This window comes from Chiloscyllium plagiosum, unplaced genomic scaffold (assembly GCF_037043375.1).
Source record: "Chiloscyllium plagiosum isolate Xiang-an unplaced genomic scaffold, Cpla_swu_hap1 HiC_scaffold_22, whole genome shotgun sequence".
NCBI classification, from domain to species: Eukaryota; Metazoa; Chordata; class Chondrichthyes; order Orectolobiformes; family Hemiscylliidae; genus Chiloscyllium; species Chiloscyllium plagiosum.
Genome location: NW_028270160.1, coordinates 67,135,247 through 67,150,957, shown reverse-complemented (window position 1 = coordinate 67,150,957; position 15,711 = coordinate 67,135,247). Strand labels below are relative to the sequence as shown.

At 41.7% G+C, this 15,711-nt stretch overlaps 1 protein-coding gene across 3 annotated transcripts in view; it reads left to right on the top strand.

Annotated features, from left to right (window-relative positions):
• Positions 1-15,711, top strand: part of ccar1 (cell division cycle and apoptosis regulator 1) — a 151,592-nt gene that overhangs the window by 66,533 nt on the left and 69,348 nt on the right. For all 3 annotated transcript variants that reach the window (XR_015760974.1, XM_043683130.2, XM_043683133.2), the window contains 3 exons: positions 7,627-7,793; positions 8,620-8,830; positions 9,793-9,876. Coding sequence is in view for 2 of the 3 variants with exons in the window: in XM_043683130.2 (XP_043539065.1) it covers positions 7,627-7,793; positions 8,620-8,830; positions 9,793-9,876 (462 nt within the window). In the remaining variant the exon portion in view is untranslated. The remainder of the gene's footprint in view (positions 1-7,626; positions 7,794-8,619; positions 8,831-9,792; positions 9,877-15,711) is intronic.

Sequence of the window (15,711 nt, the reverse complement as noted above, 5' to 3'; positions counted from 1 at the left end):
AGTTGAGAACAGAAGTGAGTCAAACAGTCAGGGCAGGCAGGGCAAGGTAGGACTAATAAATTAAACTGCATTTATTTCAATGCAAGGGGCCTAACAGGGAAGGCAGATGAACTCAGGGCGTGGTTAGGAACATGGGACTGGGATATCATAGCAATTACAGAAACACGGCTCAGGGATGGGTAGGACTGGCAGCTTAATGTTCCATGATACATATGCGACAGGAAGGATGGAAAGGGAGGCAAGAGAGGAGGGGGAGTGGCATTTTTGATAAGGGATAGCACTATTGCTGTGCTGAGGGAGGATATTTACAGAAATACATCCAGGGAAGTTATTTGGATGGAACTGAGAAATAAGAAAGAGATGATCACCAAGTATGGATTGTATTATAGACCCCCTAATCGTCAGAGGGAAATTGAGAAACAAACTTGTAAGGCGATCTCTGCAATCTGTAAGAATAATAGGGTGGTTATGGTAGGGGATTTAAACTTTCCAAACATCGACTGGGACTGCCATAATGTTAAAGGTTTAGGTGGAGAGGAATTTCTTAAGTGCGTACAAGACAATTTTCTGATTCAGTATGTGGATGTACCTACTAGGGAAGGTGCAAAACTTGACATACAAGTCACCTGGGCAGGTGACTGAGGTGTCAGTGGGGGAGCACTTTGGGGCCAGCAACCATAATTCTATTTGTTTTAAATTAGTGATGGAAAAGGATAGACCAGATCTAAAAGTTGAAGTTCTAAATTGGAGGAAGGCCAATTTTGATGTATTAGGCAAGAACTTTCGAAAGCTGACTGGAGGCAGATGTTGGCAGGGAAAAGGACATCTGGAAAATGGGAAGCCTTCAGAAATGACATAATAAGAATCCAGAGAAAGTATATTCCTGTCAGGGTGAAAGGGAAGCTGGTAGGTATGGGGAATGCTGGATGACTAAAGAAATTTAGGGTTTGGTTAAGAAAAAGAAGGAAGCATATGTCAGGTATAGACAAGATAGATCGAGTGAATCCTTCGAAGAGTATATAGGAAGTAGGAGTATACTTAAGAGGGAAATCAGGAAGGCAAAAGGGGACATGAAATAGGGTTGGCAAATAGAATTAAGGAGAATCCAAAGGGTTTTTACAAATATATTAAGGACAAAAGGGTAACTTGGGAGAGAATAGGGCCCCTCAAAGATCAGCAAGGCGGTCTTTGTGTGGAGTCGCAGAAAATGGGGGAAGACGCTAAATGAATATTTTGCATCAGTATTTAATGAGGAAAAGGATATGGAAGATATAGGCAGTAGGGAAATAGATATGTTGCTGGAAAAGCGCAGCAGGTCAGGCAGCATTCAAGGAGCAGGAGAATCGACGTTTCGTGCATAAACCCTTCTTTAGGAATCAGTTTCCAGCAACACATTTTTCAAGCACTGATCTCCAGCATCTGCAGTCCTCACTTTCTCCCTGTAGGGAAATAGATGGTGACACCTTACAAAATGTCCAGATTACAGAGGAGGAAGTGCTGGATGTCTTGAAACGGTTAAAAGTGGATAAATCCCCAGGACCTGATCAGGTGTAACCAGGAACACTCTGGGAAGCTAGAGAAGTGATTGCTGGGCCTCTTGTTGAGATATTTGTATCATCAATATTCACAGGTGAAGTGCCGGAAGACTGGAGGTTGGCAAAGGTGGTGCCACCTTTTAAGAAGGGCGGTAAAGACAAACCAGGGAAGTATAGACCGGTGAGCCTGACCTTGGTGGTGGGCAAGTTGTTGGAGGGAATCCTGAGGGGCAGGATGTACATGTATTTGGAAAGGCAAGGACTGATTCGGGATAGTCAACATGGTTTGGTACATGGGAACTCATGTCTCACAAACTTGATTGAGTTTTTTGAAGAAGTAACAAAGAAGATTGATGAGGGCAGAGCGGTAGATGTGATCTATATGGATTTCAGTAAGGCATTCGACAAGGTTCCCCATGGGAGACTGATTAGCAAGGTTAGATCTTATGGAATACAGGGGGAACTAGCCATTTGAATACAGAACTGGCTCAAAGGTAGAAGACAGAGGGTGGTGGTGGAGGGTTGTTTTTCAGACTGGAGGCCTGTGACCAGTGGAGTGTTACAAGGCTTGGTGCTGTGGCGTCTTTTTGTCATTTACATAAATGATTTGTATGCGAGCATAAGAGGTACAGTTAGTAAGTTTGCAGATGACACCAAAATTGCAGGTGTATTGGACAGCGAAGAGGGTTACCTCAGATGACAAAAGGATCTGGACCAGATGGGCCAATGGACTGAGAACTGGCAGATGGAGTTTAATTCCGATAAATGCGAGATGCTGCATTTTGGAAAGCAAATCTTAGGAGGACTTATACACTTAATGGTAAGGTACTAGGGAGTGTTGCTGAACAAAGAGACCTTGGAGTGCAGGGTCAAAGCTCCTTGAAAATGGAGTCACAGGTAGATAAGATAGTGAAGAAGGCATTTTGTATGCTTTCCTTTATTGGTCAGAGTATTGAGTACACGAGTTGGGAGGTCATGTTGCGGCTGTACAGGACATTGGTTAGGCCACTGCAATTCTGGTCTCCTTCCTATCGGAAAGATGTTGTGAAACTTGAAAGAGTTCAGAAAAGATTTACAAGGTTGTTGCCAGGGTTGGAGGATTTGAGCTATAGGGAAAGGCTGAACAGGCTGGGGCTGTTTTCCCTGGAGCGTCGGAGACTGAGGAGTGACCTTATAGAGGTTTACAAAATTGAGGGACATGAATAGGGTAAATAGGTAAAGGGTCGGGGAGTCCAGAACTAGAGGGCATTGACTTAGTGTGAGAGGGGAAAGATATAAAGGAGACCTGCGGGGCAACTTTTTCACGCAGAGGGTAGAACGTGTGTAGAATGAGCTGCTAGAGGAAATGGTGGAGGCTGGTACGATTGCAACATTAAAGAGGCATTTGGATGGGTATATGAATAAGAAGGGTTTGGAGGGATATGGGCCGGGTGCTGGCAGGGACTAGATTGGGTTGGGATATCTGGTCGGCATGGACAGGTTGGACCGTAGGGTCTGTTTCCATGCTGTACATCTCTATGACTCTATTAGTGGCAGGACAAGGGAACCTAATTGCCGATGCGTTGTCACAACTTCGATGAGGCATTCTATGGCAGGGAAAATGGATTGAAATAAACTGTACTTGTGAATGTTTGCATGAATAGAGTCACTGTAACGTGTATGTATTGTAGTCTAATAAGGGAAGGCTAAAGGTTTTTAAAAATGAATCCATACATTGATGGTTCATTCTTTTTAAAGGGTGGAGGTAGGACGGTGCTAGCCTTTATGAAGTGTGTTTTTTCCTTTTTTTTATAAAGAAAGGTTAAGACAGAGGTATTAAGCAGTCTGCTCAAAGCCAGTAGACAGCTTATGAGGCCTTGAGTTTTGTTTTAAAGTTAGAACAATAGAAGCAGCCTGAATGCCTGACTCCCACAGTAAAAGGATTTTTAGTTTTAGCATTTTGCAGTTGCTGGCATCTTAAGCTGGATGTGAAAGCCCTTATTCCTTTTTCTATGACAGCTAAATGCTGGAGTTCTCTTCCTGCTGCTAGAATTGCATGTGAGATAATCTATTTTACTGAATTTGCCTTTGCCAAGGGTGTGTTTATCGGATATTACTGTATTGGAACAGTTACTATTTAGTAGTTAAATAATCTATTCTTATATTAAATTTTGAGCTCGTCAGATTATTCTAATTTCCTCTTGCTTTCATTATATTTTAACCATTGTGTATGAATAAAATATGTTTTTCGTCAAGACTGGTAGTTTGACCGATCGAATTGCATCTAGAACACAATACCTGGCACATGCCTTCAAAATAAGGAAAAATTAAAGAGTAGACTGGGTTTGAGCTCGTTCACAACAGGCTCGCAAACAGTTTCTGTGCACTACTCTTCAATTCCATGGCTTTAGTTTTACACTTTGATCTCTTATTTGAGACTTTGTTGAAACCTTATAGAGTCATACAGTGTGAAAATAAACCAAAGGCTTCAACTCCTCCTTGCTGACCAAATTTCCCAAACTAATTGCCTGCCTTTGGCCCATATCCCTCCAAACCTTTTTTCTTCATGTACCTTTCCAAATGTCCTCAGGCAGTTCATTCCACATGAATCACTCTGTCCAAATTAACCACATCCACAGGCTCCCCCAATTAATATTTTAGTTATGTCTTTGAAGAATCCTGTATATTTGTGAAGCATGATTTTCCTTTCATAAATAAATTTTAGTAATCATTGACTGTCTGACCCTGCCATTCTTTTCCAAGTACCTCAGCTATTAATTCTTTTGTAATAGATTTTGACTCCAGAATCCATCTGTGTTAATGTGTGTTTGTTTACACACACGGAATGAAATCTAAATGCAACAATACAGAGTTTTGTAAATAAATATTACCTCCTGATTTAAACTAACTTCAGTGCCAGCTTCATATTTACTTATGAGGATCGCAACACTCAAAAGCTTTGTTTTGGGTTTCTCCATGTGTTCAGTCTCAGCTGCAAGTAGCTTTGGTTTAGGAACTGGAGCAACCTGATTATTTTATGAAATTCATGTTCCTTTGGAAGTGTTCTCAACTTTCTGATGAATTAGAAGGATCTGCTACCAAACAAGATTTCATACCAAGACAAGCAAGAATCTGGACCAATAACAGAGGGAGAGGTTGGGGTTGGGGCTGTTTTCCCTGGAGCGTCGGAGCTGAGGGGTGACATTATAGAAGTTTATAAAATCATGAGGATTATGCATGGGGTAAATAGATACGGTATTTTTCTCTGCGGTAGGGGGAGTCCAGAACTAGATTTAGGGTGAGAGGGGAAAGATTTAAAAGGGACCTAAGGGGCAACTTTTTCATGCAGAGGGTGGTGTGTGTGTATGGAGTGAGCTGCCAGAGGAAGTGGTGGAACTTGGTACAATTACAACATTTAAAAGGCTTTTGGATGGGTATATGAATAGGAAGGGTTTAGCGGGATATGGGCCAAATGCCGGCAAATGGGATTAGATTCTGGTTGGCATGGACGAGTTGGACCGTTTCTGTGCCATACGTTTATAACTATATCTGAAGCCAAGGCAGTCTTTCTGCTCCATGCCAGTTTTTAGTTTTTTTTTGTGCTTTGAGATGAAATTGCAGTGGAAAATGGAAGAGTCTGGTACCTGTGATCCAGTCAGCACCAACAACATATAGGTAGAACTAAGAAAGTGAATCTGTTGAGAGTATGAGAAGTTAGATGCTAGATTAAAAAGCAGAACCTCAAACATTATAATCTCTAGATTACCATCTGAGCCATGTGCAAATTGGCATTGGATGAATAAGATTAGAGAGTGGCTCAAAAACTGCTTGGCGAGAAGTGGATTCTGGTTTGTAGGACACTGATAGCAGGCAGTTCAAAGCAGGTTTGTGAGGATGACATTTGGAATAAGTGGTTGTCATTTGAGGACAGGTTGGACTGGCTGGGCTTGTTTCTCCTGGAGTTGAGAAAAGTAAGGGTTGACTTGATTGAAGCATACCAGATCATAAATGGTCTTGACGAGATGGATGCGGAAAGAATGCTTTATCTTGAGAGAGAGAGAGAGAGAGAGACTGGGGGCACTGCTTTAAAATTAGGGCTCATCCTATAAGGGCAGAGATGAGGGGTTCAAATTCTTGTTACGCAAGTGACTTGATCATCACTGGGGGTAAATGAGAATGTATAGTTCAGAATACTGATAAACCATGATATTGAATCATGAAGAGTTTTGAAGGCCCAAATGGCTTATGTCTGATAACTTACATGTTAGTATGTTCGGGAGTTATCTGATTTTTGGGATATTTGAGCAAGACAGCAGTGAGATGTATGCTGACGATAGGGTGCCCACCATCATGAGGGTTTGAAAGGTTGCCTTGAAAGATTCTCGTGGAACGATAGCAAAATATCTTATACCTCATAAAATAGCAGGAACACGGAGGAGAATCAAAGTGAATGCCTGAGAGCTGTGGCACACCCTCATTTGGCCCTAAAAGATATTAAGACAGCCTCAGCTTCTTGTAAAGTAATTATTGGGAGAAAAATAAAAGTAAGCAGACAGTGTCCCAGGGATCTTCCAGCATAAAGAATGAGCATTTATAAAATGTAGTTTTATAACTTGAACTTGCATTGTTCAGTTCTCAATAAATGTTTCTTCGGCTTAAAACATGAGCCCTTGGAGGGTAGTTCTTTCTGTTAAATGGAAGTTTAAATTTCTTGTTAAAAGCTCATTGTCTCCTTTGAAATAATAATTATATTCAAATTTTGTCTGCAAGGACTGATTTAATTAATCAGTTAAAGGAGGTGTGTTTGGTCAGTTAAAGGTTTTGTATGTTAATAGCTGTTGATGCCGAGCACACACCCAGGCATGAGAGTCACATTGAGAATTCGAGCGTGTAACCAGAGTCCATTTTCCAGCTGTTGATAATGTCAGTGTTGGGACGGAGAGGGGGAGGATGTTCGAGAAACTGGCAGAGGTGAGGAGCAGTTCAGCAGCAAGTTATTTTGCTTGGAGCAGTAGTGTCCCAGAGAGGTGAAATGGGAATGATGGAATGGGGCTGATAATGTGAGGGATGGAAGGAATCGGTTAAGGATGGATTGGAAGTGATAGGTTGACATAAGAAGAATGGATTGACATGGGATTGGCTAGTTTGCAGGAGTGGGTGAGTTTCATTAGCATGACAATGTTTTGATCAGGCCTATTCCAAAGGTGTTCTTCGTACAAAAAATGAAGATTAATGAGATTTGAATGAAAAGTTTTCAAAAAGCATTACAATTGTTTGATCCCTTTTATTTTTGCATAGCTATTCTTTGTGTTATAAATAAAGAATCATGAGATTTGAATGGGAGGATTATCAAAAGGTTGTGAGCTAAATTGAAAGAAAATAGGTACTCGAATTCTGTCTTCAAGATGGTAGTGTATTTTGTCCAGAGTCCCCACATAAACCACCATGAAAAAGAGCAGTTATATTGTAGCGATAAAATGGGAGGAAGTGTGTACTGCAGATGCTGGAGATTAGAGTGAAGATTACTGGAAAAGCAAGTCAGGCAGCATCCAAGGAGCAGGAAAATCAACGTTTCGTGCAAAGGCCCTTCATCAGGAATTCTGACCTGTGCTTTTCCAGCACCACTCTAATCTTGGCGATAAAATGGGAACCTAGTCATGCGGCTAGTTTAGTTTTTGGAAGTTATTTTCTAGGATGATAGATTTGAAATTTATAGAAAGCAAATTTTGGGGCATAGTATTTAATCCTTAAATAATTTAGCCTAACCTATGTAAAATGACCTTTTCAACTCAGGGGAAAATAGTTCTTCTCAAGCAGACTTCCATAGTCTATTATTGTAGACCAAACTCAATGTCAAACTTTCAAAAAAAAAGTGTATTTGTGTTCCTATACTTGTTTTTTCACATGGGAAGTTGTATGAAGCTTGCTTTAAGTGAGAAGTTTTGATTCTGTTAAAGTTTTTTTGTAAAAGAATAACTGATACTGTTTTAATTATTATGCTTAAAGTACTATTTTAATTGCAAATGTTTTTTAACCTGGCTGGTTATAAGCATTGTGTAAATTCTAACAGATATGCTTATGCCAATGTTATGACATTGTTTTTGTCTTGCAGTTTTTGGTTGGAATGAAAGGCAAAGATGAAGCCATGGCCATTGGCGGACACTGGTCTCCCTCTTTGGATGGACCTAATCCTGAGACTGACCCTTCAGTATTGATTAGGACTGCTATCCGATGTTGTAAGGCCCTGACGAGCATTGACTTGAGTGGTTGCACACAGTGGTAAGTAATACTTCAGTTACAGGGCAGAGCCTTATAGTATAACACTAAGATTCTGTTTTCTGTTATATTTATGATTCGAGTCTTAACTGTTTGCGCTGTTGTTTTCTCGCCCAGCAGCCAACCACATTCCAGGTAAAAAATACATGACGTCGTTCTGCTAATTCTACACTTGCGGCAACCCTTATGTGGCAATGCATGTCTCATGTAGTGAGAGATGTCATTATTTCATAAGAATGACATTGGAGAGACATAAAGCATTTTAGATATAATTCATTGTTCTGAATGTGTACTTAATATACATGTATAAATGCTGTAAATCTGTATTACTATTTCATGCCAATGTGCTATATATGTGGTGTGCCTTGAAGAAAAGTCATGCGTGGAGAGGATGTCGCCACTGGGATGAATAATTAGGATGTTCAATTGATAATAGAATTGTTTTCCTTTTTTTGTGTAAATAAACTTTCAGTGATGCCACGCAAGTTCTTCTGAATTGTACAGCCAGTGTCATTTAACTGCAAGGCATTAAAGCAGTGAGTCAATATACAATTTATTTTAAAAAAAGTTTTTTGTTTTGCTTTTCACTACTAGCATCTACCCAAATAGATTTGTTACTATCCAATCTTTGGTAATGATGGAACTTTCATTATTATGACTGAGATGTGTGAATTGTTTATTCACCTGCCTGGTGCCTACAGTTGCAGTTAAGTGATATTGAACAGTGTATATGACGCATTTCTCTAGCTTGATATCCTGCGAGACATTTAGGGTCTATGTGATGTCTGATAGAATTTTCCTTTCCAATACACTTCTTCCCTTGCAACAGGTACCGTTTTGCAGAGATCCGTTACCATCGCCCCGAGGAGCACCACAAGGGGCGGACGGTTCCAGCCCATGTGGAGACCGTGGTTATATTTCTGCCGGATGTTTGGCATTGCCTTCCCACCCGTTCAGAGTGGGAAGCGCTCTCTCGTGGATACAAGCAGCAGCTGGTTGAGAAGCTCCAAGCTGAACACAAGGAGGCTGATGGAGAACAGGCACTGAACGCTAATCCTTTTCCATTTCCGCTTCTCACAGGCACAGGGACACCCACAAAAAAAGTGCATCACATACATACAGATCAAGTAACGGGCTCTTTTTATGAGCAGTGCACACATTTGAGAAGACATAGATGCAAAGCTACAGTAACTGGTAACATAGCTCCCAGCTTAGAGTCCGAGCCGACTTCCTTTCATCAATTCGGTCTCTCAGAATGAATGACCTGCAATTTCCTCAAAAGAAATGAACCAAAACCAGTACATTTGGAATCTAAGCTTTGTTTTCTTCAAATGATAGTTACTTGTATTCAGATTTCGCTCTTTCATACGCAGCAAGAAAATCAATTCCTGCTGGAAGCTTGTCACCAGTTGTTGAGTTGGGCAGGCATTGTTAGCTGTTTACAGAAATTTCTACTTTCCAAATTTTCCATATCCCCTTTCTCTTGCTTTCTTTTAACTCTAGTATGTTCCTCTTACCTACACAACCATTGGATATGCACAAACCTTTGAAAGATATTTGATTTGCAGGTCAGTTGGTTGAGCCACAGTTTCGTGCAGTGTGGGGTGTGTGGAGCAAACTCTTTGATAGCGAATATGTCTGGGGGGCTTGTACCTATTGAGAGGGAATGAGAACACACACTGTTTGGCCGCCAGGGACCATCAGTGTCTGCAGCCCTTGAATCCTTTTGTTTGATGTCATTGATCACCTTTTTGTGTTCCACAGATCTGGCTTTGATTGGCTGATGAGTGGCATGTGATCAGTTAAAATGTGTGTGTGTGTGTGTGTGTTTACATAGGAATGAACTGTTCTATTCAGTAACATTGAGGAGGAGTCAATCTGAGGGGCTGTTGTGACCTTTGCTACTTGCACGGATCGGCAACTCTTGTTTCAAAAAATGAGTGAATACATTTCCAGGCATTCTCCAAATATTGCTGACTATTCCTGTTTTTTATTTGAACAGGAAGAGGAGGAAAAGGATGATGGGGAGAGCAAAGAAATTTCTACACCTACTCACTGGTCGAAGCTAGATCCAAAGACAATGAAAGTAAGCAAGTTTTAAAATTTTGCTAAAGACAAAATTACTTCACTTTTGAAGCAAAAACAAGAAGGCAGATTACTACGTGATTGGCTGTAAATTGGAAGAGGAGATTGTGCAGCAGGACATGGGTGTCCTGTGCAAGGTAAGCATGCAGGTGAAGCAGACAATAAGGAAGGCAAATGGTATGTTGGCCTTCGTTGCGAGAGGTTTGGAGTACAGGACCAGGAATGTGGTGTTGCAGTTATGCAGGGCATGGGTGAGGCAGTGTCTGAAATATTGTGTGTAGTTTGGTCTCCTTTTCTGAGGAAGGTTGCTGTTGCTCTCTAGGGAGTGTAGTGCAGATTTACCAGGCTGATTCCGAGGATGGTGGGACTGATTTACGAGGAGAGGTTGACTAGAGTAGGGTTGTTTTTGCTGCAGTTCAGATAAATGAGGGGGGATCTCATTTATCACTCAAGAGGGTTTGAGCTATAGGGAGACGCTGAATAAACTGGGCCTATTTTCACTGGAGCATGGGAGGCTGAGGTGTGACCTAATTGAGGTTTATAAAATCATAAGGGTAAATAGATAAGGTCTTTTCCCTGGAATGGGGGAGTCCAGAGCTCGAGGGCATAGGTTTAGGGTGAGTGGGGAAAGATTTTAAAGGGACCAGAGGGGGAACTTTTTCGTGCAGAGGGTGGTGCGTGTAAGGAATGACCTGCCAGAGGAAGTGACGGAGGCTGTAAAGGCATCTGGATAGGTTTTATGAATGGGAAATGTTCATAGTGATATGGGCCAAATGTTGGAAAATGGGACTATATTAATCTAGTTGGCATGGACGAGTTGGAATGAAGGGTCTGTTCCCATGCTGTACACCTCTAAGTACTACTTTTGATTTATAGTGTTATGGAACAGACCAGATCCCTCAAAATATATTAAGAAGGTAGCCTATGCCCTAACATTTTCTTATTTTGAACGTAGATGTCAGGAAATGTGTTCCAAATGCCATTCAATTTGTCAAACTACTCAATTTTATAAAACAATATTCAAATGCTACTGTTAAAATACAACAAAAGAAAGAAAAACTTAGAATAACTTAACTCTATTGGAAAACTAAACAATAATAGGATCCTTACAGTATGGAAACAGGCCATTTGGCCCAACAAGTCCACACCGACCCTCCAAAGAGTATCCCACCCAGACCCATTTCCCTACCCTATTACTTTATATTTCCCCTGACTATGCACCTAATCTACACGTCCCTGATCACAATGGCCAATTCATCTAATCTTTGGTCTGTGGGTTGAAACCGGAGCACCCGGAAGAAACCCATGCAGCTGTTTCATCAGTGGCTTTCCTTCCATCATCAGGTCAGAAATGGAGATCATCCCTGATTACACAGCAATATTCACCATTTATGGCTCATACTCAAGCATCCAGACTTGGGCTTGTGTGTGGTGTGAATGGTTCTTGAGTGCCAGGCATCCATTTCTAATAAGAGAAAACTAGGCATCTTCCCTTGATGATATGGGCACAGTCACGCTGAAGTCCGCTGGTAAGGTTGGTCAAACAAATCCACAGCTCCCTGGGTGTTCAAGAGGTAGAAATTATGATAAGGGAGAAAATGTGTGCTTATGACTGATGTCATAGAAAACACAATTGAGAACCAGACTGATCAGAGAAGATTTAGTGGGAGGTTAAAAATAAATAAAAAGAGGAAAGAGAGAATATGCAAAGAGACTGATAGCTATTATAAAAATAAATTCTGAGGCCTTCTATATAAATAATGAAAGTCTAGTGAAAGGAGTAATTGGGGCAAATCAGGGACCAAGAAGAGGATTTACACTTTGAAGCAGAAGTCTTTACCAAGGACGAAGATACTATTCAGGCCATAATGAAAGAGGAGAAAATTCAGTCACTAAAAGGATTTAACCTTGAAAGGAAGTGGCATTGGTTTTGTACCTGTCGTTAAAGATAGCAAGACACCAGGACCGGGTAAGATGCATCTGAAGATACTGACCAAAGTGAAAATGGAAATTACAGGGACACTGGCAGTGATTTTTCGGTCATCTTTGAATTGGGGTGTTGCGACTGTTTGGGTTCTAAGTTTGCTCGCTGAGCTGGCAGGTTTGTTTTCAGATGTTTCATCGCCATGCTAGGAAACATCATCAGTGAAGCGCTGGTGTTCTATCCCGCTTTCTGTTTGTGTGTCTTGGTCTCTAAAGGTGGGTGCTATCATTTCCAGTTCTTTTTCTCAGAGGTTGGTAAATGTGGTCCAAATCGATGGAGTTTGGATTTGAATGTCAGGCCTCCAGGAATTCCCCTGCATGTCTCTGTATGGCCTGTCCTAGGATGGATATGTTGCCCCAGGGGAAGTGCTGTCCTTTGTCTGTATGTAAGGATAATAGTGATAGTGGGTCATGTCTTTTGGTGGCTAGTTGGTGTTCATGTGTCCTGCTGGCTAGTTTTCTGCCTGTCTGTCCACCGTGTTTGTTACAGTCCTTAGGAGAAAGTGAGGACTGCAGATGCTGGAGATCAAGAGTCGAAAGATGTGGTGCTGGAAAGGCACAGCCAGTCAGGCAGCATGCGAGGAGCAGGAGAGTACACGTTTCAGCATAAGCTCTTCATCAGGCCTCTCCTACTCTTCGGATGCTGTCAGACCGGTTGTTCTTTCCAGCACCACACTCTTCGATTTTGTTACAGTCCTTGCATAGTATTTTGTAAATGGCGTTTGTTTTCCTGGTTGTTGGTATCGGGTCCTTTTAAGGTTTATCAGTAGCTGTTTCAGTGCGTTGGTAGGTTTGTGGGCTACCATGATGTGACATTATTTGGAAATTGCAAATGTTACGCTGTTTTAGAAGTTTTCGAGGTGGTCAAGCAACTATCAACCAGTTCATCTTACTTCATTTGTTTGGGGAACATCTAGAAACAGTAATCTAGAACAAAATTAACAATCACATGGGTACATGTGACTTTATTAAGAAGAGCAAGCACTGGTTTCCAAAAGAAAAACAATGTTCAACTAATCTGCTGGAGTTTTTTGATCACTATTATATTGTTAATATGGTACATGAACTTCCAGAAGATAATTCTTATTTGGAAAGTTGATGCAGACACAGTGGGCTGAATGGCTTCCTGTACTGTAATAATTCTGTGACTGTGCCTTCCAAACTTGAGACTGCTGCTACTTAGAGGGGTAAGAGCAGCAGATACATGGAAACACAAGTACTGCAGGTTCCTCGTCAACCCACTCATGAGTTATATCTTTGTTTCTTCACTGTCATGAGATTAAAGTCCGAGAGCTCCCTCATTAATGGCAATGTTGTGCCTGCACATGTTGACTGCAACAGTTCAAGAATGTGGCTTACCATCATCTTTTTAAGGGCAGTTGGGCATTGGAAATAAATAGAGTCATAGAGATGTACAGCACAGAAAAGACCCTTCGGTCCAACTTGTCCATGCTAACCAGATATCCTAACCAAATCTAGTCCCACCTGCCAGCATCTGGCCTATATCCCTCCAAACGGCACTGGTTAGCACTGCTGTCTCACAGTGCAAGAGACCCGGGTTCAATTCCCGCCTCAGGCGACTGACTGTGTGGAGTTTGCACATTCTCTGGGTGCTCCGGTTTCCTCCCACAGTTCAAAAATGTGCAGGTTAGGTGAATTGGCCATGCTAAATTGCCCGTAGTGTTAGGTGAAGGGATAAATGTAGGGGAATGGGTCTGGGTGGGTTGCGCTTCGGCGGGTCGGTGTGGACTTGTTGGGCCGAAGGGCCTGCTTCCACATTGTTAATCTAATCTAATCAAACCCTTTCGATTCATATATCCATTCAGGTGCTTTTAAATGTTGCAATTATACCAGCCTCCACCACTACTTCTGACAGCTCATTCCATACATGTACTCTGAGTGGAAAAGTTGCCTCTTAGGTCTCTTTTATATCTTTCCCCTCTCACCTTAAACCTATGCCCTCTATTTCTGGACTCCCCACCCCGGGGAAAAGACTTTGTCTCTTTATCCTATCCATGCCCCTCATGATTTTATAAACCTCTATAAGGTCACCCCTCAGCCTCCGATGCTCCAGGGAAAACGGCCCAGCCCATTTAACCTGTCCCTATAGCTCAAATCCTCCAACGCTAGACTAGTCAATGATGCTCATATACAATGAAATAATTTCAAAAAGTAGATACATGCATAAATCCATTTGCACATATAGTTACGTACAAATGCGCAAACAGACACAGAGATACATTGGGACTGACTAACTTCCATTCTGAGTTAAGTTAAAGTCCAGGTTCCAGAGGCGATTCCCTTGCCCATGGCACTGTCCCAGTCATAATGCCATAGAGATCGACAGCACAGAAAAGGCTCTTTGGCCCATGAAGTCTGCACCAGTCAAAAATGAGCGTTTAACTATTTTTATCTTGTTTTCCATCACTTAGCTCACAGTCTTATCAGCTTTGGCATCAAGTACCAAGTACGCATCTAAGTACTTCTCAATTATGGCTGTCAGCTTGAGTCAAAAAGTTAAGAATTTAAGACTTTCTGCAGTTCCTTGAGTGCTTACATAGAGGCTGAGAATCCAGTGCCCAAGCATACACACCAGATTTCTTTTAGTTGTGCTGATCTGGGAGAGTTATCTTCTGTCATGCACTGCTCAAGCGTTGGTACAAGAGGGACATTTTTTGATTCCTGGGTCACTGGGACCATTTTTGGGGAAGGAGGGACAAATGAGATGGTCTGCATCAATATTCTGGCAGATAGTTTTGCTATTGCACTTGTCTGCCAGGTAAGGGGACGCAGAATATCAATGAAACAGAGACCCATCATGCTACAGCACAGGGGTTCAGCTCTCAAACGTAGAATGTTACAGCACAGTACAGGCCCTTCAACCCTCGATGTTGCATCGACCTGTGAAAATAATCTGATGCCCATCTAACCTACACTGTTCCATTATTATCCATATATATGTCCAATGCCTTAACTTCAGCGAGTCTACTACTGTTGCAGGCAGACTGTTCCACACCCCTACTACTCAGGGTAGTAAAGAAACTACCCTGATATCTGTCCTAAATCTAGCATCCCTCAACTTAAAGCTATGTCCCCTTGTGTTAGCCTTCACCATCCGAGGAAAGAGGCTCTCACTGTCCACCCTACCTAATCCTCTGTTTATCTTGTATGTCTCGATTTGAGTGACAAGTCGATGGTCTTTATTGTTAACAGTGTAAAAGTAAGACTGATGAGTTAATGGTGTGGATTGGCAATGGAAGTATGATTTAGTTGCCATAACAGAAACACAGTTGAGGGAAAGGCTGGACTGACAACTCAGTATTCCAAGGTATAGGATCTTAAGGCGACACACAGGTGGGTGTAAAAAGGGTGGTGATGTAGCACTATTAATTAAGGAGTCAATTATTGCATTAAGGAGAGATGATGTATCGGAAGGGCCCTCAAATGAGGTTTCAGGGTAGATTTTAGGAATATTAAGGGGCCATCTACTTGGAGTGTATTACAGACCCGCAAAGAATCGTGAGCAATAGATGTGCAAATGTGTAGACAGTTCACAGAGATGTGTAAGAGTAATACAGAAGTAATAATTACCTAGGGGATTTCAGCTTTGCCGACATGGATTTCAAAAGATGACTTTGCATTGGGAGTAGACAGATTTTATGAAAATGAAGCTGGATCTGGCCCCAGTAGGCTTGAAACAGCTCCTTGCGGGTAAATACAGTAGAGCAATGAGTGGCATTCAAAAAGGAGCTGGGGAGAGTGCAGGTCCAAAATGTACCTTTTAGAGGAAAATAGCAGCAATAAATTCAGAGAACCCTGCATGTCTGGGACACTTCAGGTGTGGATAAAGAAA